This window comes from Lissotriton vulgaris, chromosome 11 (genome assembly GCF_964263255.1).
Source record: "Lissotriton vulgaris chromosome 11, aLisVul1.2, whole genome shotgun sequence".
Taxonomy (NCBI): domain Eukaryota; kingdom Metazoa; phylum Chordata; class Amphibia; order Caudata; family Salamandridae; genus Lissotriton; species Lissotriton vulgaris.
Genome location: NC_141699.1, coordinates 258,849,185 through 258,875,390, shown reverse-complemented (window position 1 = coordinate 258,875,390; position 26,206 = coordinate 258,849,185). Strand labels below are relative to the sequence as shown.

The 26,206-nt window shown below is 44.3% G+C and overlaps 1 protein-coding gene across 1 annotated transcript in view; it reads left to right on the top strand.

The window, feature by feature from the left end:
* Positions 1-26,206, top strand: part of POLE (DNA polymerase epsilon, catalytic subunit) — a 300,678-nt gene that overhangs the window by 156,239 nt on the left and 118,233 nt on the right. The window contains exons 27-30 of the mRNA XM_086943189.1: positions 3,964-4,066; positions 4,510-4,590; positions 23,617-23,739; positions 25,414-25,629. Of these exons, the coding sequence (XP_086799315.1) occupies positions 3,964-4,066; positions 4,510-4,590; positions 23,617-23,739; positions 25,414-25,629 (523 nt within the window). The remainder of the gene's footprint in view (positions 1-3,963; positions 4,067-4,509; positions 4,591-23,616; positions 23,740-25,413; positions 25,630-26,206) is intronic.

Sequence of the window (26,206 nt, the reverse complement as noted above, 5' to 3'; positions counted from 1 at the left end):
CTCTAAGAGATCCATGGTGATTGTGTGCTTTATGAATTTTCTTTAAAAGTACATTGTTTTTACTGTAGACATGCCCTGCCATAAGCTTTTAGCTACGTACAGGCAACATTTTCTGCCTTCCTTTCAGCTTAGGGTGGGTGTGCGTTAAAAGATGCCTCCTAACACCCCTGTGCAAATTCAATAATTACTTACATTGTTGCACAAGCTTTTTTTTCCTTTCTTCATACTCTTAGGATCTTTTTGTCCTATATGTTATAGATTTTTGTAGAGCACAACAATTATACCTACCAATATCCGTGCACTAGGTATGTGGTGTATAATTGCTCTGAGTGATTAGTGGAAGAAGTTGGTAAAAAGGGAAGTTATTAATGCTTTTCTAAAGGATTCCATTATTTGGCAGTAGCAACAAAAAGTCTGTGTGCAGTCAGTGGACTGCCATGTCCGCCTGGCCAGTGTCCCCACTGGCTGGGCCTAACCCTTCCCTGTCTGTGCACATCAGTCACCCCTATGGAAGGCTCAAGGTATCCTCCTGGGCAGGGTGCAGTGCATGGGTAAGGTAGAGCATGTACTAGTGCAGGTAACATGCTCTGGTAGTGAGCAACAGCCATTTTGTGTGCTCGCTGCTGCAAGGTTATCTTGCTCCATAGATTAACATGGGGGAGGCTGGTCCCATTGGATCCCAGCTATCTTCCCATAGGAACAAGAGGGGACATAAGTGATTGATATCCCTGAACTCAGAATTTGATAACACATCTTTTAGGAAAGGTTGTTTTTAAATTCTGTGTTTGAGAATAGTACTTTTAGAAAGTGGCTGTTCTCTTGTCCAACCTTTCTGTTTTCCTGGGACTGTTTGTGGATTGACTGTCTGGGTTGAGGATGACAGGGTCTGCAGAGCCCCCAGGGGATTATCTGAGCCAGCCCGTGGATGAAAGGCAGCATCTGCTGCCATGGAAGTGGGAGGAGATAGCACCTGATAGTGAAGGGCTGTGCCTGCCTGATCACAATGCTGGCTCCACCTCCCGCTGGGCGACTGTCACCTCTGTCCCTGATACTGCGAGAGGAAGAAGGAAGCCAGGAAACCCCCAGAGCCCCAGCAACACCCAGAACTGGTTTGGACCAGGCTCAGGGCCCACTTGCACAAAGACTTCAAAGGACTTCAAAGGACTTCAAATACTTTTTGGGGTATAAGAGAAGGACCCCTGACAGCAGAAGATCAGATTCTACAATCAAGAGGAACCTCTGCTGGAAGAAGGACTGCTGGAGAACTGAAGGAAGATTGCCTTGCTGTGTGCTTTAAGGGCTGACCTGCTGTTTCAACTGAAAGCTGAGGAGAAGAAAGGGACTTTGCTATGTGCTGTGATCCTGCCTGCTTGAAACTACAAGAGACTTTGCTGTGTGCTGTGTCTCCTGAAACCGAATCCCCAAGGGCCTGAGAAGAGCTGGCCTCCTGTTTGGAACCCAGGGTTAAAGGTTCCTAAAAGCTTTGCCAAAAACTACAGAAAGATCGGGCTCTGACTGCTGCGAGAGATCGGTGTGTTTATCGGCACATTTATCGTGAGGGTCGGAGGTCTGTGGTGCCTCCCCTCGTGAATCCTGCTCTAGCCCCGTTGTAAGACTGAGAGAGCGGTCTTCCCGTGACCTACGGCCCCGAAAATCTCTTGCCGCCGAAGCACCGTCGTGGCCCGGGGCCAGAAACACCCTCTACAAATTGCCTCGGTGTTTAGGAGCTGCAGCGGCGAAGATCGGAGCCGCCGCGCTCCCATTGGCTGAAGGAGCCGAGCACCCTCACTGACGCTGCGACGGGATTGGCCCCTGCGCCGCAGCGTTATAGCTTTTACGGTGCCGTGATTGGCTGAAGGAGCGGAGCGTCATTGCTGGTCTGTCCCGGGAGCCGCACTGCCATTGGCTGACTCCCGGGTGCTGCTGGAGGCTCGACCAAAGGGTCGCGACTGGATTGGCCCGCAGCCGTGAAGCCGCCGAGGAGTTTTGCCTGAAGCCACCCCAGCGAGGAGCCGGAAGCAGAGTCAGCCGTTCGACCCCGTCCTCGCCGAGGGAATCTCCGAAGTGCCGTACGATCACCGCCGGGCCCGGGGAAGAGTGACCTGACCTCGCCGAGGGATTCCTGGTGATCCGCGCTCTGTCCCTGGCCGGAGTCCCAGCGCTGAAGCGCTGCGTCAGCTCCCCGCCGCTCCCCGAAGACCAGAGAGCGGGCGGAGGGCTGCCGGACCAAGGGGAAGCCTACCTTGCTAGCGCGAAGGCGCGAGAATCACGGTGGGGCGCGCTGAGAGCGCCTGGAGCTGGGACACGACGGATTTCATCGGCACGGTGCACCCAGAGCTTTTGGTGAGCCGCGCTCGCGTAGTGTGAGCCAAATAGAGTGAGGGGCTGATTTTAACAGTTAAACTACACACTGGCATTGCTTGACTTTGCTCATTTTTAAAGAGCTGATGTGAGATGAGTCCAAGGTATTATTTTTAATACTGAGACAAGAGACTTGAGACTATTTTATTTTTACTAAGAACTTCCTAACAAGTGCAACCATTAAGAATTAAGTACAACATTTTTCTAATGAAGTGATTATCGTGCAACTGCTTTATTTACCTTGCTGAAACTAGATAGTTATATTTTATATATACTTACCTGTGTGGTCTCAGTTTGTGGTGGATTGGGGATTACTGTTGTGTTAAGTGCATTTATTATACACATGCCTTGGGGATAAGCCTGCCTGCTCGCGCCAAGCTACCTAGAGGGAGAGCGGAGGTTATTTACTGTGTGTATTCCTTCACCCTGACTAGAAGCAAGGGTCCCTACTTGGTCTAAGGTACTTACCTCTGCCAATTAGAGACCCCCAGATCTAACATCACTTATAGGGAAATTTAGTACAGTTCATTAAAGTAGTCTAAACATGAGAGTATGATTGCATGATAGACCACTGTTCACCAATCAATAGGAAGGAACGTTCTAATCCTCTTCAAACATTTAAGATAATAGAAAAGAGGTCGATTTGTTGCCCTGAGAAGTAAAGAATTATCTATTAATCCAAAAAATTTTTTTATAGATGCAACAGAGCTAGGTAGAATTCCTAATTCAAAAGGACACCAAGTTGTGTCCCAGACAGAATTGTGATCACAGTAATCAGAATTTAAGACTTCTCTATGTTAAGTTTTGGCACATATTTTTCATCCAAGCAATGACTTCGATAAGATCTATTTTGAAATTCTATTTTACCTGGTGTATCCAGCCCATTAGTGACCCCATAGGATCTAAAAAGACAGGTCAGCGAGGCCACATAAATCTTAAAGTGAGACTTTGGCAAGACTTGTTGTAAAATACATTTGAGGAAGAGAGAAAAGATAGCATGGGGTACTAGTATACTGCATCTGTCAGACTATTGTATTCAGAAATACTATCCAACATAAATACTGTGTCATAAATACCGCGTACACATAAATATCGTGCATTGGGTATAGATTTTCAGTTACTAACTCCAATTAGTTGAAATGTTTGAACACAACATTTAGAAAACAATATTTCTCAGACAATTTGTTTGACCGATAATCGGCCCCACACGGTTCTCTTTAGCAGCATATCACATTTTACTTTTATCCTAATGCTTAATTTGGCTTTTCTTTTTGCTGGAAGCCATGCTGATTTACATGCACCTTTGACCTCTCACATGAATGGCTGTCTAGTGACCTGCGAGACCCGAAGGGATTCAAGACCTAGAAGTACCATGTTACGTGGCGGTAATACCTGTTCAACAATCTCAGTGATTTTTCAATGTACTCTAAGTGTCTAGAAAAGTTTCTTTACTTGGCAGTCTTGAACTGCGTCAGGATAATGCTGACTTTTATAGAGCTGGTAATAGGATATTTGTGAGAGATTTTATGCTACCTTGTGATTTACAGGCTCTTGTGGCTACATTCTATGGGCTAAAATAATCTGCTTTCATATTTTTCTCAGGGCAATCCCATTAGCCATCTTCCAGGCAGAGAGCGGTGTGAAGAGGCATTACCTTAGAAAATGGCTGAAGAATTCCTCGCTGCAGGATTTGGACATCCGGACCGTTAGTATTTCCTGAATCTTTTCACTTTCTTGGCATCTATATTGCAAAGTATTTTCGCTTATTTGCCAAGATGCTTAAGTGTGGCACCAGTCTCTCCTTTGCAGAGACTTTGATAGCATGACTGGTGATGTGCTTTAATTCTACTGATTGCCCCTTTCCTTCCCTTGTATCCTATGACCTGACCTTGCTTGGAAGAATACTTACCTAAAACTAAAACCCTCTCGGTTATGGCCTACAAATGTCCAAATAAAGTGCATTGAAATTCATTCTTTATAAATTTTCATGGTTTATATTTATTGTTTCTATCCTGAAAACCTGACTGGCTTTTCTAAAAGAGCCCGGTCTTACTTCAGCGCATATTTTTGTGTAATTCATTGCCACTGTCTGCCCAGTTTCCAAACTCCTCTTGTTCTTCTTCCTGACCTATGTGTTTTCTTACACAGATCCTGGATTGGGATTATTACATAGAGCGACTGGGAAGTGCCATTCAGAAGATTATTACAATTCCAGCTGCACTACAGCAGGTAAGTATTGGGCCTTTAAGAAGGGTGGTGGTTTATGTTGTCTGTACATGTAGCGCAGTGAAGCTGCAGAGTTTGAAACAAAGTTTTCTGTGGTTGAGTGCGAGGATGCTACTTTTTCATTTTCTTACAACTGTGAGATGGGCAAGTACTGTTAAATTGGACAGCTGTAGCATTTATTATTTTCAGCACATAGAAACAGCAACAAGCATTTACAATGCAATGGTTTTGCCTTTGTTAAAGTTAGAGCTATTGGCATTGCTCTTGACATTATTTTTATTTATGTTTTTTTTTAACATAAATGGCATTGTCATTTACAATAGCAAATTCAACCACTCATCTAACCCATCTGAACACCCAGCCACTGATCCACCCGCTCATCTATCTACGCATGCGCTTGCCAATCTCTTCATTCACCCACCCAGCTGCCCACTTGTCCATTCCGGTACCCACTCATCTATCAAAGCAGGCGCCCGCCGACCTCATCATACATCTGCTCCCTCGTCCCTCCCTCCAGCTGCCCACCTACTCATCCATCCACTCATCCTTCCACCTATTCATCCATCCGCTCACACATCCATCCGCCCACTCATCAATCTGCTCATCCTTCCACCCACTCATCCATCCTCTCACTCATCCATCTGCTCATCCTTCCACCCATCCTTCCACCCACCCATCCGCCCGCTCGCTCATCCTTCCACCTACTCCTCCACCTACTCATCCTTCCACCTACTCATCCATCCACCCACTCATCCATCCGCTCATCCTTCCACCTACTCATCCATCCGCCCACTCATCCATCCGCCCACTCATCCATCCGCCCACTCATCCATCCGCTCATCCTTCCACCTACTCCTCCATCCGCTCATCCTTCCACCACCTCATCCATCCGCTCATCCTTCCACCTACTCATCCATCCACTCACACATCCATCCGCCCACTCATCAATCTGCTCATCCTTCCACCCGCTCATCCTTCCACCCACGCATCCATCCGCTCATCCTTCCACCCACGCATCCATCCGCTCATCCTTCCACCCACGCATCCATCCGCTCATCCTTCCACCCACTCTTCCTTCCACCCACTCATCCTTCCACCCACTCATCCTTCCACCCACTCATCCTTCCACCCACTCATCCTTCCACCCACATAGCTGCCAAGGTTTCAGATTGCTTTGTGTGACATTTTCAGAATTGTACTTTAATTATGAGTGACATTTAATGACTACGAGTGACACTTTCTCACGCGCAAAATCAAGCAATGAAAATGAGGGAAATAGGTATAGGCTGAATAAATAAGACTTTACGCAAATGAGTACAGCGTCTTGTTAACAAAACTGTAAATATCACAATCGAACTGCACTTTAACACTATTGAAATCATTAACCCCGAGTGGCCGCCCCTGTTGGCCCGCCGCTACCTGCCCAACCCCGCAGGCATCGGCACACATCAGCATGACCCACCGGCTATCACAGAGGCTTTGCTGACAGACTTTGGCGACACCACTGGCACAGAAAATAATTGGACCGGCAGCGGCACCACTCATAGTCACAGAATCCATCAGTACTGTGACCCCGACCGTCTCTACAGGAGTTTGTGGGTTTAATGCCACTTAAGTCAGAGAGTAACTTCAGCTGTAACAGGGCACATGTACCAGGGCACACTGTACCCTTTCACCCCTTAGTTGAACAACAGCACGCATTTTATGTGCAGACTTCTTTCTGGCATCCTGACGCCCTCAGACATCCAGAAAGACTCTACCCGCTAAACCCCGCAATGGAGCAGCACCGACAAATGGGGGCGGGTGTGTTGGGCCCTATAGACAGGATTCTGACTCAAACCCCTGCCTCCTAAAATATTGGCTATGACCGCAGAAAAACTTCTAAATGCGATAGGGGGTTGAGCTTCTGATGTCCTGCTGTTTAGTAATTGACAAGGAGGAGTTTGTTAATGCACGTTATGCATGACCTTGGATGGTACTGTGGGAGCTACACAGCCCAGTTGTGGCACTAGATGTTGTGGTGTTTAAGAGTTGAAGAGACACATCTTAAACAATAGGCTGTACTGTCTTCTCCTGAACTGTCCAGTAGACCTGTTACTTGTATAGGGTTTGAAGAGGAAGTCTCTGTGAATACAATGACCAGAAAGGGTCTGTCTGACAAGCTGAAGCAGCACGACAGACTGCAGCATAATCCCTACTGTCTGCCAGATGATTCAGTGGTATATTTTGGGGAAACGGCATTTATTTATGAATGTAAAGGGGAATAGTCACAAAGACAGTTTGGAGTATGTAAGTTAGTTCTCCTGTTTCACTTGTTCACTCTATTATGACTCTATGACAATCTACTCTGCATGGCGCCACTCTACGCAACGATTTACAAAAAGGGGGTGGTGATGAACAGAGTGTCTGAGTTAAACAGACCACTCTTACCCAGTCCAAAGATCAGGGCTTGATCCATCACCGTTATTTATCTCACTGCCCCATCCCAGTTCAGAACCTGGCTATATGCAAATCAGGCTGTCCCTGGCCCAGTGCATCATGGGAACAGGGCAGACTAAACTTCCCCGGGAGCTTGTTTCCTTCCCAGTGTAAGAATTGGCTTTTGTAGTTTGGTTTGCCCTGTTCCCATCATGCACTGGGACAGGAACAGACTAATTTGTATACAGCCAGGTTCTGAAACTGGGATGGTGCAGTGAGCTAAAAAACGGTGTTGGATCTAGCCCTGATCTCTTGACTGGGTGAGAGTTTTCTGCTTAATTCAGAGACTCTGTCCCTCACCACCCCTTGTTGTAAATATTTTTGTCCACCCTAAGCGTGGAAGGGTATACTCAGATGTGAGTCCCTTGCTCATTGCACCATCAGGATTCAAGCAAACCGGGCCGAAGACGGCTGTAATGCCAGAAACCGGTCCCCGGGAGCTTGTTTCCTTCCCAGTGTAAGAATTGGCTTTTGTAGTTTGGTTTGCCCTGTTCCCATCATGCACTGGAACAGGAACAGACTAATTTGCATACAGCCAGGTTCTGAAACTGGGATGGTGCAGTGAGCTAAAAAACGGTGTTGGATCTAGCCCTGATCTCTTGACTGGGTGAGAGTTTTCTGCTTAATTCAGAGACTCTGTCCCTCACCACCCCTTGTTGTAAATATTTTTGTCCACCCTAAGCGTGGAAGGGTATACTCAGATGTGAGTCCCTTGCTCATTGCACCATCAGGATTCAAGCAAACCGGGCCGAAGACGGCTGTAATGCCAGAAACCGGTCCCGGGAGATTGTTTCCTTCCCAGTGTAAGAATTGGCTTTTGTAGTTTGGTTTGCCCTGTTCCCATCATGCAATGGGACAGGAACAGACTAATTTGCATACAGCCAGGTTCTGAAACTGGGATGGTGCAGTGAGCTAAAAAACGGTGTTGGATCTAGCCCTGATCTCTTGACTGGGTGAGAGTTTTCTGCTTAATTCAGAGACTCTGTCCCTCACCACCCCTTGTTGTAAATATTTTTGTCCACCCTAAGCGTGGAAGGGTATACTCAGATGTGAGTCCCTTGCTCATTGCACCATCAGGATTCAAGCAAACCGGGCCGAAGACGGCTGTAATGCCAGAAACCGGTCCCCGGGAGCTTGTTTCCTTCCCAGTGTAAGAATTGGCTTTTGTAGTTTGGTTTGCCCTGTTCCCATCATGCACTGGGACAGGAACAGACTAATTTGCATACAGCCAGGTTCTGAAACTGGGATGGTGCAGTGAGCTAAAAACGGTGTTGGATCTAGCCCTGATCTCTTGACTGGGTGAGAGTTTTCTGCTTAATTCAGAGACTCTGTCCCTCACCACCCCTTGTTGTAAATATTTTTGTCCACCCTAAGCGTGGAAGGGTATACTCAGATGTGAGTCCCTTGCTCATTGCACCATCAGGATTCAAGCAAACCGGGCCGAAGACGGCTGTAATGCCAGAAACCGGTCCCCGGGAGCTTGTTTCTTTCCCAGTGTAAGAATTGGCTTTTGTAGTTTGGTTTGCCCTGTTCCCATCATGCACTGGGACAGGAACAGACTAATTTGCATACAGCCAGGTTCTGAAACTGGGATGGTGCAGTGAGCTAAAAAACAGTGTTGGATCTAGCCCTGATCTCTTGACTGGGTGAGAGTTTTCTGCTTAATTCAGAGACTCTGTCCCTCACCACCCCTTGTTGTAAATATTTTTGTCCACCCTAAGCGTGGAAGGGTATACTCAGATGTGAGTCCCTTGCTCATTGCACCATCAGGATTCAAGCAAACCGGGCCGAAGACGGCTGTAATGCCAGAAACCGGTCCCCGGGAGCTTGTTTCCTTCCCAGTGTAAGAATTGGCTTTTGTAGTTTGGTGTGCCCTGTTCCCATCATGCACTGGGACAGGAACAGACTAATTTGCATACAGCCAGGTTCTGAAACTGGGATGGTGCAGTGAGCTAAACAACGGTGTTGGATCTAGCCCTGATCTCTTGACTGGGTGAGAGTTTTCTGCTTAATTCAGAGACTCTGTCCCTCACCACCCCTTGTTGTAAATATTTTTGTCCACCCTAAGCGTGGAAGGGTATACTCAGATGTGAGTCCCTTGCTCATTGCACCATCAGGATTCAAGCAAACCGGGCCGAAGACGGCTGTAATGCCAGAAACCGGTCCCCGGGAGCTTGTTTCCTTCCCAGTGTAAGAATTGGCTTTTGTAGTTTGGTTTGCCCTGTTCCCATCATGCACTGGGACAGGAACAGACTAATTTGCATACAGCCAGGTTCTGAAACTGGGATGGTGCAGTGAGCTAAAAAACGGTGTTGGATCTAGCCCTGATCTCTTGACTGGGTGAGAGTTTTCTGCTTAATTCAGAGACTCTGTCCCTCACCACCCCTTGTTGTAAATATTTTTGTCCACCCTAAGCGTGGAAGGGTATACTCAGATGTGAGTCCCTTGCTCATTGCACCATCAGGATTCAAGCAAACCGGGCCGAAGACGGCTGTAATGCCAGAAACCGGTCCCCGGGAGATTGTTTCCTTCCCAGTGTAAGAATTGGCTTTTGTAGTTTGGTTTGCCCTGTTCCCATCATGCACTGGGACAGGAACAGACTAATTTGCATACAGCCAGGTTCTGAAACTGGGATGGTGCAGTGAGCTAAAAAACGGTGTTGGATCTAGCCCTGATCTCTTGACTGGGTGAGAGTTTTCTGCTTAATTCAGAGACTCTGTCCCTCACCACCCCTTGTTGTAAATATTTTTGTCCACCCTAAGCGTGGAAGGGTATACTCAGATGTGAGTCCCTTGCTCATTGCACCATCAGGATTCAAGCAAACCGGGCCGAAGACGGCTGTAATGCCAGAAACCGGTCCCCGGGAGCTTGTTTCCTTCCCAGTGTAAGAATTGGCTTTTGTAGTTTGGTTTTCCCTGTTCCCATCATGCACTGGGACAGGAACAGACTAATTTGCATACAGCCAGGTTCTGAAACTGGGATGGTGCAGTGAGCTAAAAAACGGTGTTGGATCTAGCCCTGATCTCTTGACTGGGTGAGAGTTTTCTGCTTAATTCAGAGACTGTCCCTCACCACCCCTTGTTGTAAATATAACTCTACGCAACAGCATTAACGGCACTCAGCTCTGCTCTACACTACTCCATGACACTAAGCCACTCCAGGACACTCTACTCAACTCTGACACTGTACTCCTCTCCACGCCACTCAACTCTACTGTGCACCGCTCCATAACACTACTTCACCTTACACCACTCCACCTTACACCACTCCACCTTACACCACTCCACCTTACACCACTCCACCTTACACCACTCCACCTTACACCACTCCACCTTACAACACTCCACCTTACAACACTCCACCTTACAGAAGGTACTCTGGTGTACAACATGGCTAAAACATATTGGCAAACCTAATGGCTCTTGCACATGCGAAAACTTCTGGCTTTGCCAATGCTTGTTTTAATGCACATCAACCGCTGGCCACACTACCACTGCTTGCCGTACGTGAAATCACCTGACCATGTACAGTCGGCACATGTACCACAGGATGAACGCTGCATACTCTTTCTTGCACATTAATTACCGGGTCCGACAACACTGAACCTCGCAACAGATGGTGACTTTATTTCTATAGTACTGTTCGGTTAACAGAGAGCAGACAAATGCACGTGTGTGTGTGTCAGATGGCTGTTGATTTGTGTAATGTTCGAGAAAGGGTTTGGAGAGAACCAGGAGCCGGGGGAGTTGTGGAAACGCAACGTATGCAATACATACCATAATTCCCGATTTAGGCACGAGGCTATACAGTTTTTGGGCTAAGAATGCCTGTACTTCAACTTTCTCCTTCTTGTAAAACCCTTCACGTCAATGCAAGTCGATATATCGGGCTTGGGTTGTCTGTCGGCTGCATTAAAGCCCTAAGGGGCCACGCCCTTTACTGCAGGCGCCCAATGTATGCGAAGCACTAGCACTAACATTGTAGTAACACCTCTTTACACAAGCACACCGGTTTCTACAGCAGCCTCTGCAGAGCATATTCACTAATACCGGTCCTCCCCCGTTACCATGTAAACAAACGGTACTCATTCACGAGTACTTCCGCTCTGAGCCTGCTCTCGGAGGACACCGGCGGCATCCAGCCCTCCCTTGAACAAGCACCGCACTGTGTGCATTCCAGCATTCCTTCAGCCCGTTTACACCCCTTGGCTGGGCCGCAGGTGGCTTTCTCTGGTCGAGTAAATGGAGGCCCAGTTTGTTGTGTGTGCAGGTAAACGGCGCGAGGGTAAAAGATGTGCGCTATCACTGCTGCAAAGTACTCGACAGGAACTCGCACTTGTATGAGGAATACCCCCCCCACCCCGAGAAGTTCTCTCAAGCGATAACAGGCTGTGTTAAATAAGCAGAAGGAGGCAGCGCTGCATGCGCCATGATTAAAGCGCCATTGCAAATTTGCCCGTAACAAACCCCCCGCCTTTGGAAGCAGAACGTGACGGCCCGGGCGCCGCGTGAGACAGGAGCAGGAAGGCGGGTGCCCTCAATCCCGGACCAGATTCGGGGGCGTTGACGAGAAGAGGCTTTCGGCTGACGTAGCCAAAAGCCAAAAATTCTCGGGAACGCCCCCGAATCTGGTCCGAGATTGACGGACAGAGCCCTCTCCCAATGGCTAGCCTCCATTTATGGAGCTAGCCAATGGGAGGAGGGGGCGTATACCCGACCCCACACACAAATCATAAGGTTTTTTGGCGCATGCGCACTACGTGCGCATCGCCAGTCAAAACCTAAAAACTGCAGTGTTAAGTGCTGTATCAGAGTGGTTCTTCTCAAACAATATATTGTCCCTTTATTCATAAGCCTGGAATTATTCACAGCAGCCATTCTGGTTCTCATAAAAAAATCTTATTAAAATTCTTCTTAAACACCTTTCAAAACAGATCAAGACAGTAATGCTGTGCACACCTTTTTGCTACAGTGAGTAGAGTTTACTATATGGCACAGAGACCAGTTCCCTGGCATAAATGTTCTACCAAAGTTTTGTTTCTTGACCGAGCAAAGCTTTGGAACACCTTTGTGCTTTCACATAGACTTTCTCTTCCTTATAAGTCCATTCAGGTTTTTTTGCATCCATTTTGTATTGCCATTTCTGACGGCAAGACAGATTTTTCTGTTTTCCTTGTGGTACACTGTTTTGTTGATGTAATGCAGCCAGTATGATGGAAAGATGTCTGATGGAGAAGGGCATTTTAGTTGCCTGTATTGGCTATCTCCTGACCATGGTGTTTCAGCTTGCAGAAATTGCATGCACATGAGACTCATTGCCAACAGGGTAACAGCTCTTCTCTGCACAGTATTGTAAGGTCTCAAAGCCTTCTATCGAGTCGGGCTTTCCTCTCCAGAGGTCATTTTCTGTGGTGTTAATGTATGCCTCAGAGCCAAGTTAGCCATTGGCACTGATGGAGACATTTGTGTATCATTGTTTGAAATTTCAGTCCTAAGGTGAGGGCAAAATACGATTTTAGGCCATTGTAACCATTTAATTAAAAAATTAGCAACATATGAGGGGTGGTTAAACTCTTAATAATCAGGAAGTTGAATTTGAGCTTCCTTGTAAGGATGATATTCTACTCCCTCTTTATTCTCTGGTGAATAGGAGTATCTGTCACTTTTGGTGGATGTTTCAAGTGAAGATTGTAATTAGCAAGTCAAGTCAATAAACTTTATTCGGTTGTTCGAATTGACAACCATAAAAGTATTTACATTACAATTAATAGAACACATATTCATTAAAAGGAGAGAGTTCAATTCAATTCAATTGTAGTTAAAATCACATGAGTAAGAGCACTAGACTACATCAGACATTAAAAAACAATTAAAAATAGAATTTCTTTAACGAAAAATATAAATAACAATTCATATATCAGTGTTATTATCCTTCCATACTGTTTCTGAATTTAACTGCCAATTTTAAAAAGCTACATATGAACAAAGTGTATTCACAATTTAACAGCTGGAGAAAATATTGTGCAGGACGAAATTGTACAAAGCTCAATTTTTTCAAACAGGGTTTCAAATAAAGCTTCCTGGGTATAATATAAAAAGGACAAAAGAACAGAAAGTGTGCCAGGTCTTGCGGAGACTTATCGTCGCAGCCGCAAGCCGGCAACACTTGACCTCGATGAGATCCCCTAGGAACAGCCAACAAAAGATGAAACAGGTTGAACCTGAACCTTGTCAGTAGGAAACGGTCATAACTAGACATTTGCCATGTCAGGTAGGGTTCCATGAGCAAAGTGCTTTTAATTTGTATATGATTACGTACACTTTCTTTTTTTAGTTCACATGATTCCCTTTCCTGTTGTCTAGAGTCAATAAAAGCATTCTTGACCGTGATAAGATCCATTTTGGTAATGGATTCCGGAAATAAGAAAAGTTCAGAACGACCTAGATCGGTAAAGCACTTATATAAGTACTTTAGCCAGGGAACCTCCTTCCTGTTATCCCATGTAAGTGCTTCTCTTAAAATAAGCTTGGTAAGTGGGATATTGTCATTTAACCAACAATTCATCCAGCATATCAAGGGATTCACGGCAATTTTGTCACATACGTACGGAACCCCCAATTCTTCATGCACAGTAAAATTTGCTGTACCCTGGGAACCCTTAAAATCTGTTTTAAAAAGTTATTTTCAACTATCTGTAGTGCATCCAGGGGAGCATATCCCCATATTTCACTGCCATAACATGCTGTGGTAACACTTTTGGCCTTATATAGTTGGAGTAGAGCGGCAACTGGGCTATTTCCCATTTTTCTGGAGAAATCCAATATGGCCGCGTTAACCCTAGTAACATCTCCCTTCTTTTTTTGGATCACGGGTCCCCAGTTTAGTTGACTATCAAAGAGGACCCCAAGGTAGGAGACTGTGTGAGTTACAGGGATTTCTACTCCAGCTACGTTTAAGCAATTTGATTTTTTAAAGCCTTGACCAACCTTCATTATGTAGGATTTGGTGTTGTTAATACTTAAATCTCTTGACTTCATGAAAGAGTAGAAGGAATCTAATAGGATTTGAAGTCCGTTGGCCGTTCTAGATAAAAGGACTGCGTCGTCCGCATATAGTAGGACCGGCAGTCCTTTTCGACCAATATACGGATAGTCTGTGTTAGTGCTTAAAAGGTGCTCTTCCAAATCATTAATGTAGAGGTTAAAAAGGAACTGGGCCAGAATGCACCCTTGTCGGACGCCCCGATACACTCCAAAATCTTTGGTCACTTTTAGGTCCTGGGTGTATCTGACATTTGCTTTAGTATCAGAGTGCATATCTTCTAAAAAATTAACTAGGTTTTTATCCACGCCCATTTTTTCCATGGCGCCCCAGAGCTTCTCCCGACTCACGCAATCGAAAGCCGAGGAGAGGTCCATGAACGCCATGTGAATCGTTCCTCTTCGAGCCTTAGTGTACTTCCCAATGATAAGGTACAAATTTAGACATTGAGAAATAGTGGAATGTCCAGGCCTGAATCCATACTGGATTGGAGATATTATATTATTTTCCTCTGACCATCTGACCAATCTGTTTAAAATGACTCCTCCAACAACTTTTGCCACAGAGTTTATTAGTGATATTGGTGTATAGCAGGCAGGGCTGCTACGGTCCCCTTTCTTGAAAATAGGTACAATTGTAGATACCCCCCATGATTGTGGGCATCCACATAACACAGCAGCATTAAGTACTGCTGTAAGGACCGGCGCCCATAGTGCTATACATGATTTAAAGAGGTCAGGCGGAAGTCCATCAGGTCCGGGTGCCTTGTTGTTTGATAGACCCTTGATTCCCTTTACAATTTCATCAATTGAGAAGCATAGTGAAATTTCTCTACTTTTATTTGGGCTATGTTCTGCCTGTGACTCATTGTTTTTAAAATTAGCAACATATGAGGGGTGGTTAAACTCTTAATAATCAGGAAGTTGAATTTGAGCTTCCTTGTAAGGATAATATTCTACTCCCTCTTTAATCTCTGGTGAATAGGAGTATCTGTCACTTTTGGTGGATGTTTCAAGTGAAGATTGTAATTAGCAGGACTTTTCATAGTGAGCTTGCCAATGAGATCGATACAGCTACATAGTTATATATTTCTATAGATATATGTACCTATATATTATAGTTAGGTCAGCATTCCCATAGTAAATGTGTTTTTTTGTGTTGCTAATATGTTTGGCACTGTTTGAGGACTCTCCACAAACCTTTACCCAAAAAGTGATCTTTTTTGCTTAGTTTGTGCATGAAAAGATTCAAGGTGATCCGTCAATGCAAAGCTGAGAAAAAAAGTGTGGGGTGTGTTCAAAACGCAAAATCCTCATGCATTTTCCAAGGACTTTCTTTAAGAAGGGCTACAGCAAAAACTGGTGAACGGAATTACATCAAATTTGGCAGAAAGCTAGATAATGGGTTTGGTGTAAATCTGTTCAGTAATTTTCTTGAAATGCAAGTTAAAAAATATTTGTCTATCTGGACGGTTGGGTCTGTGAGAGGGCTCGCAAATGTCTTGTGGAGGCACCAATTCCATAACTAAGCGTTCTGATTGGCCTATGGAGTTTTTAAAAAAAAATTCTTGGCCCAATTCTCTCCCCTGGTAGTCAGACTCCAGCGGGAGCGAGCGCTTTGATTGGCTGCCAACAACATCAGACAAATGTTGCTGGCAGCCATTACGGGACTCGGGGACTTAGCCCCCTGTCCTGAAGTTTGAAGAAAAGAAAATCAAGTATAATCATGGGGATGGGGAGGCAGAGTTAGAATCCTTTCAGTCTCCGTAGGTAGCTTTCATAATCAGAAGGGGGAAAGGATCACTTGTCCTGCTTAGACCTTAGGTTCACAAGTCAAGGAACTGGTATCTCCCAAACATATATTACTCTCATACACGTGTATGTTGATGGTCTCTCGTTAGCGGTATATGATGTGTCCCCGCTTTTATACACGTGCATGCGTAATCATCGAGTCATTTTTTGTCTTGTGCACCCTCCACCAGGAGGTTTGCCTTAGGGTTTAAGGCAGTAGTGATCGTGGAAAGTGGGGGGTAGTGATGTGTCTAATAAAAATCCGGACAGCCAGACAGAGATAATTTTAATTGGTCTGGATTCGGACTAAGAATAAAATTACTGATGCACTTTGCGAATTGGTAAGGGATTCTAGTGCATTATATACGATATTTTTTAAAAAGAGGTCAACATGTTTCAGCCTTTGGTAGTCAACAGATCTATAGGCTTTCGTCAGGACCAATGGGGGTTAGTGAGTGGTGAAAAAGCTGTGAGAAGAATAAAAGGTTATTGACCTGAATCTTCGTGACTTTAAGGTTTCATTGTACCTGCAAAAATAAAAGACACGCACACAGACAGCGACAAACAGGGAGATAGGGTATGGAAAAACACATAATTATGTACAATAGTACCTTCGTTTTTGTAAGGAACTAGAAAATGGCAATACTTCCCGTCATACTCATTTCGGGCGTCAACTCTTCCATTCTCATGCTTCGGTTCGACTTATACTGAGGTGCCCATAGTTTTGACAATAATACTGTAGTGAGGTGCCCATAGTTTTGACAATATCACTGTGCGTGATCTATAGTGGAATATGCTATACAGTGAAGCCGTTTTTGTGTTTTTACTGCAGACATTCCAATTTTGCCAAATACTAAGTGTGTGATTTTTAGGAATATAAGTATGCTTATGGTGGCAAAAGAGGTTTTTCACGAATCGCTAGTTCAAAGTGATGGTGCCCAACTGCGTTCATACTGAATGCGCTTTTGCGCGCTCTTATTAAAAGGGGGGCGTACCTTGTTTTATTTTGGAAATTGCTCCCTCGGGGATTTGGGCTGATCGAGAGACGCCTTACTGAAGAGGTATTAAAAAGAAGGGCCGAGTAAGAAGGCACTAAGGTAATCGGTAGACCTATGCGCATTTATCACACGGAAAACCGTAAGTAAGGAAGCGCATTCGATAACCCCTTCTTTTTAATACCTCTTCAGTAAGGCCTCTCTCGATCAGCCCAAATCCCAGAGGGAGCAATTTCCAAAATAAAACAAGGTACGCCCCCCTTTTAATAAGAGCACGCAAAAGCGCATTCAGTATGAACGCAGTTGGGCACCATCACTTTGAACTAGCGATTCGTGAAAAACCTCTTTTGCCACCATAAGCATACTTATATTCCTAAAAATCACACACTCTTAGTATTTGGCAAAATTGGAATGTCTGCAGTAAAAACACAAAAACGGCTTCACTGTATAGCATATTCCACTATAGATCACGCACAGTGATATTGTCAAAACTATGGGCACCTCACTACAGTATTATTGTCAAAACTATGGGCACCTCAGTATAAGTCGAACCGAAGCATGAGAATGGAAGAGTTGACGCCCGAAATGAGTATGACGGGAAGTATTGCCATTTTCTAGTTCCTTACAAAAACGAAGGTACTATTGTACATAATTATGTGTTTTTCCATACCCTATCTCCCTGTTTGTCGCTGTCTGTGTGCGTGTCTTTTATTTTTGCAGGTACAATGAAACCTTAAAGTCACGAAGATTCAGGTCAATAACCTTTTATTCTTCTCACAGCTTTTTCACCACTCACTAACCCCCATTGGTCCTGACGAAAGCCTATAGATCTGTTGACTACCAAAGGCTGAAACATGTTGACCTCTTTTTAAAAAATATCGTATATAATGCACTAGAATCCCTTACCAATTCGCAAAGTGCATCAGTAATTTTATTCTTAGTCCGAATCCAGACCAATTAAAATTATCTCTGTCTGGCTGTCCGGATTTTTATTAGACACATCACTACCCCCCACTTTCCACGATCACTACTGCCTTAAACCCTAAGGCAAACCTCCTGGTGGAGGGTGCACAAGACAAAAAATGACTCGATGATTACGCACGCACGTGTATAAAAGCGGGGACACATCATATACCGCTAACGAGAGACCATCAACATACACGTGTATGAGAGTCATATATGTTTGGGAGATACCAGTTCCTTGACTTGTGAACCTAAGGTCTAAGCAGGACAAGTGATCCTTTCCCCCTTCTGATTAGAAAAGAAAATCAAGCCATAAGGGGGCAGGGTAGGAATACCCTGCTCTCCTTGGCCCCTTGAGGGGTACCCTGACTGCCCTTCTCCCTGAACCTTTAAAAGGCCCTGGGGACACCATCACCAGGGCCACCACTTAGGTTAAAAGGGAGGGGGGGCGTGCCCCCCCCCTCTCTGAGCCTTCTATGGCCCTGGGAACCCCAGCCCCCGATGCTGGATAACTTGCTGTATACTGATGATCACTGATGTGGCCAGGGAAACTTGTTTGCTCCCTCCTAGCAGGAGCATTTTTAAAACTTCTGCCAAATGAGAGAAAATGCAAAGTCTGCTCCCGAAGAGGAGCTTTAACACCTTGACTGCTAAGGAAATTCCCCTCCTGTGCTGCAGATCCTCGTACACCATTGTTTCATGACGAGCTCAGCTCGTCATAAGCACACGACCAGTGTACTGCATGACGAGCTGAGCTCGTCATGAGCAGTGAAGGGGTTAAAAATGATCCTGCCGGCTTGGACCAGACTTGAGATCTGTTTCGAAAACATCAACATATTGCTCCGGCCCAGAGGGAGCAGCATAAATAGCTGTTTCCTGCAGGCGGGATGTGCAAAACCAGGGGTAGACTGCCTGCATGGAGTTTGAAGGAGGGCTTGGCTGCAACACTGGCCCTGCAGCTAACTCCACGTCCGACGAAAGGCTGTGTGCAGAGTGAGGTTGGCTGCCTGCAGGGGTGTTGGCTTCTTCTTGGTGGTTTGGCTATGATCAGACTCTATTGACAGCCCTTCTGTGCACTGCCGAACGCCGTGCACAGCTCTGGTTTGGCTGCCTGGTTTGCTGCAGGGCGTGGCAGCAGAGGGGGTTGGCTTTACGTATGCTAATAAAATATTAATTTACATTAAAAAAAAAGCCCTAGAAAATCGCTGGAAAAAACAAAGGTTACCTTATAATTAGTTGTGATAAAAGATCTCTTTCTGAATTATTTTGTTTTAAACCTCAGAAATTTGCTAAAAGAAAACAATGGTTAAAGTCACATAATTAGGTGAATATGTTAATGACAATGTTGTAACTCAAAATACCACAGAAATTCACCACCTATAGTTAGCATATCTATAGCTTGCGCTACTTCATGCACTGCTTATGACCTCGCATATTACATCACTCATGACCTCTTCTATGAACTCATTCATCACACCACTGGCTTCTCAAATGACATCATTGAATGTCACCAATGACAACATGCAAACTTCTTTTTTACACATTAGTCTATAAACTAGTATGGCATTAGAGGCCTGAAAGTAAGTACAACATAGCTTTGAATAATACAAACCTCGTTAATGCCATCACAGATACAACTCCCTTAGGTGTATCAAGCATGTGTTATGTGCAAGATTGACCCTATTCCATACACTTCACGAGAAGCCTAGTTCACATTAACAACCATTGATATATGGACATCTGTACCAAAATGAATACCCTTCTACTGACAGCTTTTATTTGTATCAAACCCCTCCCATTCACCGAACCTATTTTGAGAAAGGTTGATAGCGGGTACTGTAAACAGTGTTTACTCTATTGAGATGGTTTACTAAGTACCACACTGTTTGCAGACAGTGAAAATGTCATGAGAAATCCACCAGAATATTCAAAAAATTTATTTAGATCAGTATACACTCAAAAAAGATATTATTTGCTTAAAGTGCCCAAGATCTGAAGGTGTTGAAGATCATGCGACCTTCATACTGTGGTGAAAACTTTGCAGCCCATCTTTTGAAGCTAAATAAACACATGTACGTGAGTCAGTACCTGGTGCACTCAGTCTGCTAAGTTATGTAGAAATTGTCATTCTACGACAATTCTATCTAATAACTCTAGGCTGCTTACAATATACAGTATTTACTATATAGAATCTTTGAACGGTTGGACGCTTTTTTTCTGCAGAACTATAAAACTTGTGTCCAGTATGTTCCACACAAGTTGTCAACTGTCATCTGCACACAGTTATCCTTCAATACAAAGATTTATAATATGTTCAATATCTCTACACACCTATGATTCATGAGAAGAACATGCGTTTTGTAAACACTTGCACCCATTAGCTGGACACGGGCTGTTCAAAATTAGGAAAACAAGTAATATGGTAATTACTTTCCACTGTATAAACTATAAAAACAAACTAACAATCTCATTGGATGATGTTACCAGTTATTTCATAAATGATGTCATACAAAGTCATCAGTGATGTAATATGTGAGCTCATAAGCAGTGCATGCGTGGCAAGCTATAGTTAGCTGTGCTAAGTAGAACTAGTGCATTTCTGTTTTTATTTTTAGTTCAAAACGTTGATGTTGTCACTGACATTCACTTAACTATAATGTTACTTTAACCTTTGTTTTTTTCAGTGAAAAATTATATATATATCTATCCAAACTGCTTTCTGTCTCTCCCACGTGGCAACACAGAAATAACGGACCACCAGTCAGCATATAGTATTCGGGTTGGTTTATTATCCCTCCTTTTCACTCGGCATGACGCGTTTCGGGTATCTAGTACCCTTGTTCACATAGCAGGCATGCAGTACATATCTGCATATATATATATACTCATTTTTCTATCTTTCAAACACCACGTGATCATAGATAGTGACAAAATACTTCTGTGCAAATGCGGCAATATTATGGAATTCACTTTTTTCATTTATGTATATCCTTTACGTATTCTAACAATATGCAAACATGTTCATATTATTATTGTCGGTTTATAGCAGCATAAATGCTCAATATCAATGTGCAAAATACGCAACAAATATTGTTTATAAAATTAAATGAATAATTTCAAAGATTTAACACATGAACACCACATTTTTTAAAATTTGTTTAAAAAATCACATTTAAAATGTGTGCAATATACGCAATTGTTTCTTTTGTTGGAATCACCTTGATGACTCCAAGTGCAAATAACAGCTTAAATGCTGCCGCGTTGTGCAAATTATGCAAAAGCATGGGTGCAATATTACTGCCTTAATGCAGTCGCATTTATGCCAAAATAATATAATGTATTAAATGGCTGCCAAGATTGTCTCCGACTTATTCAAATGTTCTTAGTCTAACATTGTTAAAGTTTGCAATATTATTTATTATTGATACTTGATCCCAAGTTTCGGATTCTTTAAAAATTGTTCCATTTAAACTTGCCAAAGTGCTTAGTGCTAATGAGGGTGCAAAAATTGATGATAAAAAATATTTTCTTATAAGACCAATGAATTATAATTAGAAGCATCAACTGTATATGGAGGCTTGATACCTTGTAACTCTTCATCCCATATATATATATATATATATATATATTCATATTCCATTGGATAGTCCAGTTCTGGAAACTGCAGTCTTTATCTCTTAATCCATGTGAAAATAAAGCAAGTGCGAAAGCATGGCAGACGTGTTTCATTCCGCGCCTTCTATTGGGCCAAAGAGGAAGAGAGATATGTACATGTGTGTGTAAATATATTTAGTATTTCTACCCCAAGCGATTGCCAGTGGTTAGTAAACTTATTACACACATTCCTCCCATCACCTTTTGTGCTTACACTATGTCCAAAGGCATTTTTATGTGCTTTTATCCTTTTTACCAGTCATTCAGTCTTGTGTTATAGCAGCCCTTAGTTTGACTACGATTGGTCATCTCCATCCAATTCACAGCCCTGTTTGAATTCTGATAATGATTGCAAGTGCAGGTATTGTTTCTTTCAAGCTGCTGTGAAGTTAGTCTTTCTGGAATTTTAATTTAGTTGGGAAACCTCTCTGTCTACGGTTTAGTTTCGCAGTTTTTTCCCTCCAAAATGGCTTTCACTTCCTGTGCATCTCTGGGTATGCATGAAGCCTAAAAGCAGTTTTTGATTTCTCTGTGTATTTTGGACATACAGTTCCTTTTTAGACCGATTTGTTTTACACAAGTGTTGATTGCTGTATTTTATTTCTATTCGCAGCCAATCATCCAAGTCTAATTTCATGGGTGACAAGCTTTTAAGCAGCCATGTTTTCTGCTTTGCCTTCACTTCTGGATTTCTGGTCTCCAGAGTGGTGCACTGTGCCGTGTCATATAGACATTTGAATATTTCCCTTACGATGCCTCTATATAAAGCTGGTGATACTGTACTTAATTTATTTGGATATTATGAACCACCCTTGTGCTTAGGTTTTGAAAAGATGTTGTGCTGCTTCTTTGTATTTTAAGATCCTTTTAAAATGGTTGATGTCCATGGTTTGTGAGGTGGATTTCACCTTGCTGAATGCTTTCCCTCGAGCTCTTCCAGTCAGTTCTCGCTGTATGGTCCTTATGTAGATTGATTGCAACCATTCCAGAGTGCAAGCAGTGTATGTGCAAGTTGTGGGATTTGCTTGTAAATTTTTAAAATAGTAGATTGGAATCTTTTTACTTCTACTTCCCCCTAGTAATGTCCCTTCACCTTTTATATTAAGTGATTGCCTGTGTTCGTATTCTTAGTCACAAGTCTCTTAAGTAGGTCGCCCCTGCAATTTGCTGTTCTTTAAAAGGCCACCATAGCTACCTGCCTGCGATGTTGCTCCTTCTCTAGCATTGGGTCTATTGCTAAACCACAAGGTCACAATAACTCTCCACATGGCTGGTGGGAGTGGGTATAGCACCCTAAGTTTCCTCTTGTTCCTTTAAAGTCTACTTTGTTCTGCTCCAGATGGTAATGCCCGCTGCCTCCCTGCACCCCTACTTTTTCTATCTCGATTTCCTTTTGCAGGTATTTTAAACACAGTGGGACAGCACTTCTTCAGGAGCAAACTTTTGGCCAAACAAAGGGGTCAAGTTTTCAAGTGAAAGGAGGCAGCCTGGGACTCTAGCAAAATTAAACCACTTAAATGTAAATGTAAATCCAGTATTTGTAAAGCGCACAGCTACACGTAGGCATCCCAGCGCCGGGGGACGTCAGGAAGATTAAGCAAGCTATTGCCCAGAGTCACATGATGCTGGGCTGACCTGCCACCGGTGCCGGGGATCGAACCGTGATCCCCACCGTCCGGCGTCAGTCGCCCTGGCCGCTGCGCCACACCTCTTCCCTCCACTTTGTCTCCCTCTCACAATTATTGGGCACATGGTAGCATGTTTATCTTTCTTCCAAGTTTTCGGATTTGCCTTACGCAATCAAGTGTAGGAAGGACACATTCTGTGAAATCTGCTATTTGCAAATAACACCCATTTGATAAATGATTTCAACCAGCAATGCGCAATTCACAATGGGGCGGTTTAGATGCCAGAATTACATATCTTACTGCCTTTCCCCACAAGCCATGCACCACGTTGAAGCATAATCTCCCGCAAGTCAGTAAGGGATCGCTTCAACCAGCGGTGTCATCGCTACTGAACCTTAAATGGATTGTTCTTGATAGTAGTTAAAACAAACTATTTTTGTGACACCAGTTTCTGTCCACCTCATGCTTATTTCTTAACAGGTAAAGAACCCTGTGCCCAGGGTCCGGCATCCAGACTGGCTCCACAAGAAACTACTAGAGAAAAATGATGTGTATAAACAGAAGAAGATCAATGAACTCTTTACTAGTGAAGGGAAGAAACAGGTGAGAAGGCGAGCAAAGACAAACCTGTGTCACACTGTTGAATGAAAGAGGCATGAAGAAGAAAGGGGTTGCATTGCTTGGGGAACAGTGTTTTTGTTGTGGAGCGCAATGTAAGGAAGGTAAAATGAAGTGCCAATCCCCTGAAGCAAATCTGTATGACCATAGGGTACTCTTAATTAGTGACAGTAGATGCCACTTACGCAGACAGGTGGTGTGCTGGATGATTGTGTACTCCAAAATGATCAACATGGGTTTGAAGTAAAGCTGTGAAGTAGGAGATGGGAAGGAAAAGGGGGAGAACAGAGGTGGACTGAAGACAAGCATTACTGGCTGCAAAAGGTATTGTGGGGGGGGGAGTTGGATGGGAAGACTTTTGAGGGATGTGTGTACATGGAAATGCTCTATAAGGAAACATGAAGTTTCATTAGAAGATTACATGGGAATGTATTTAGGGCTTATGAAAGTTTCAATGAGTTGAATATTTTCAGGATTAAGAAGGGGAAAGTTCTCACAGAGGGTTGAATGCTTTTTACGAGATGATGGAAAGGGGATGCTTTGAAAATTATCTTGCATGAAATCTAGATGTTTGAGGTTTTCCAAGCAGTAGAGGGAGAGAAGCTGAAGAACAGGTGCTCTGACAAAGGGGGACAATCTGGCAACACCTCTTAAGAGGACTAAGGGAGCAGTCTTTCCAGGGGTGGATGTGCAAAGGTTGTATGACAGAGGCACGCATGGCTAGACCATGCGTGCGTCAGCCACGTAACGGGAACAACGAGGGCGACTTAGCCACGCATGCCTTTACCATGCATAGCCCCTTACCACGCATGCCTTTACCATGCATAGCCCCTTACCATGCATGCCTTTACCACGCAATTTCATTTTAAAGGCATGTTTGGTAAGGGGATATGCGTGCTGAAGATCGCCCCTACCCTGAACCCTAAAGTTCTATCTCCTTATACCTCCACCCCCAAACTCCCCCCCCCCCCCCCCCCTCCCCTTGGTCTAAAACCAACCTCGTCCTGCCCTTAAACCTTCCCCACCCTCTGCCCTGAGGCCTAACACCTGCCCCCTTTAAAAAAAACTACCCGACCCGCCCACCCTGAAACGTATCCCCGCGCTGCCTTTAGAATTATCCCCCCGCTCTAAAACACTGCCCTTTTTTAATAAAAGGAAAAAAACTGCAACAACTCCCCACCCTGAACCCTAAATCCGACCACAACCGTTTAAATAAAAAATACTTCCCCACCCTGAAACTTCCCCAAGCGCTGCCCTTAAAATGACCCCAAACTCCCCCCCCCCCCGACCCCCCATCCCCTGAGTCCTAAAACCTGCCCGCAACCCTTAAAAACTATCCCCTCTCACACCCACCCCACTTATCTGGAGCTTCCTGTCGCAAAACATTCTCTTCCTCTCACTACTCATCTGGACAGCGCTATCTGCCTTAGCCACATATATAAGTCCGATGCGTGGTTCAGGCAATCGTGGTTGTGCTTGCGTTGGAACTGCATGCGTGGCTCTGCCCTCATTGTTACGGACGTTTCTCACGTGCAAACTTTTAAGTATCATCTAGAATATTTGTTATTAGCTCAGAGGTTGCTCTGTTTAGGAGTTGTGGCTCTTTCAGAGGGGCCAATGCAATGGCTATCATGCCTCATACTCAGCCTTTCTTTATAGGTTACAGCCCACACAGCTCCAGCAAGTAGCCAGTCCTCGCAGGTTGCAGACTTGGAAGATTTTGGTGTGGCCAAGAGGATACAACCGGCAATTTCAATAAGCACGAAGCGGAAGCGTACATCAGCGGTAGAGAGCCAGCAGGAGTCTCAAGATGTGGAACTGACACAGTCTTGGAGGGAGATCTTGGGTCCACCTCCTCCTTCAGGGACGACAAAGGTAATGGGCTAATGCACCAGGTATTGTGACTTCGCCATGGGCTTAGATGCAGTCATCTTGAAATGACTGGCTCTGTGTAGCCAGACAGATACAGTGATGAAAGTGTGACCTCTGGAGATTGACTTCAGCAGTGAGTGTGAATGTGAGTGTAAGGTGTCATTACAGCCCACAGGTGTGGACCAGTCTACTATTCCCTCCAAGCAAGCAAGAGTCTCTTCTTTCAAGTATTCAATGCCCACACTCTTTCAATTGATTGATGTTTTGGCTACCACCTCTGCATTCTCATCGTCCTCTGACTCAAACCCTGTCCTCAACATTTGTAAGTGATTGATCCAAACACATTGTGTCTGTGGTGCCTTTGTACTGATAACGGCCCAGGCATGTTTAAATTCTGTCCCCAAATGCATCCTAGGGCTAGCCACAAGAGGCTGGCTGAGATCTTCACGGTTGTTCTGAAGGATGAAAGAGTTAAGTTGAAATTGAATTTCAAGGGGTCCTGGAGAAGCTCCTGTTCTGACTTCTCAAGTTGGGTGTGTTGCAAAATGAGTGTAAACCCAAAACTCCAGCAAACCATACC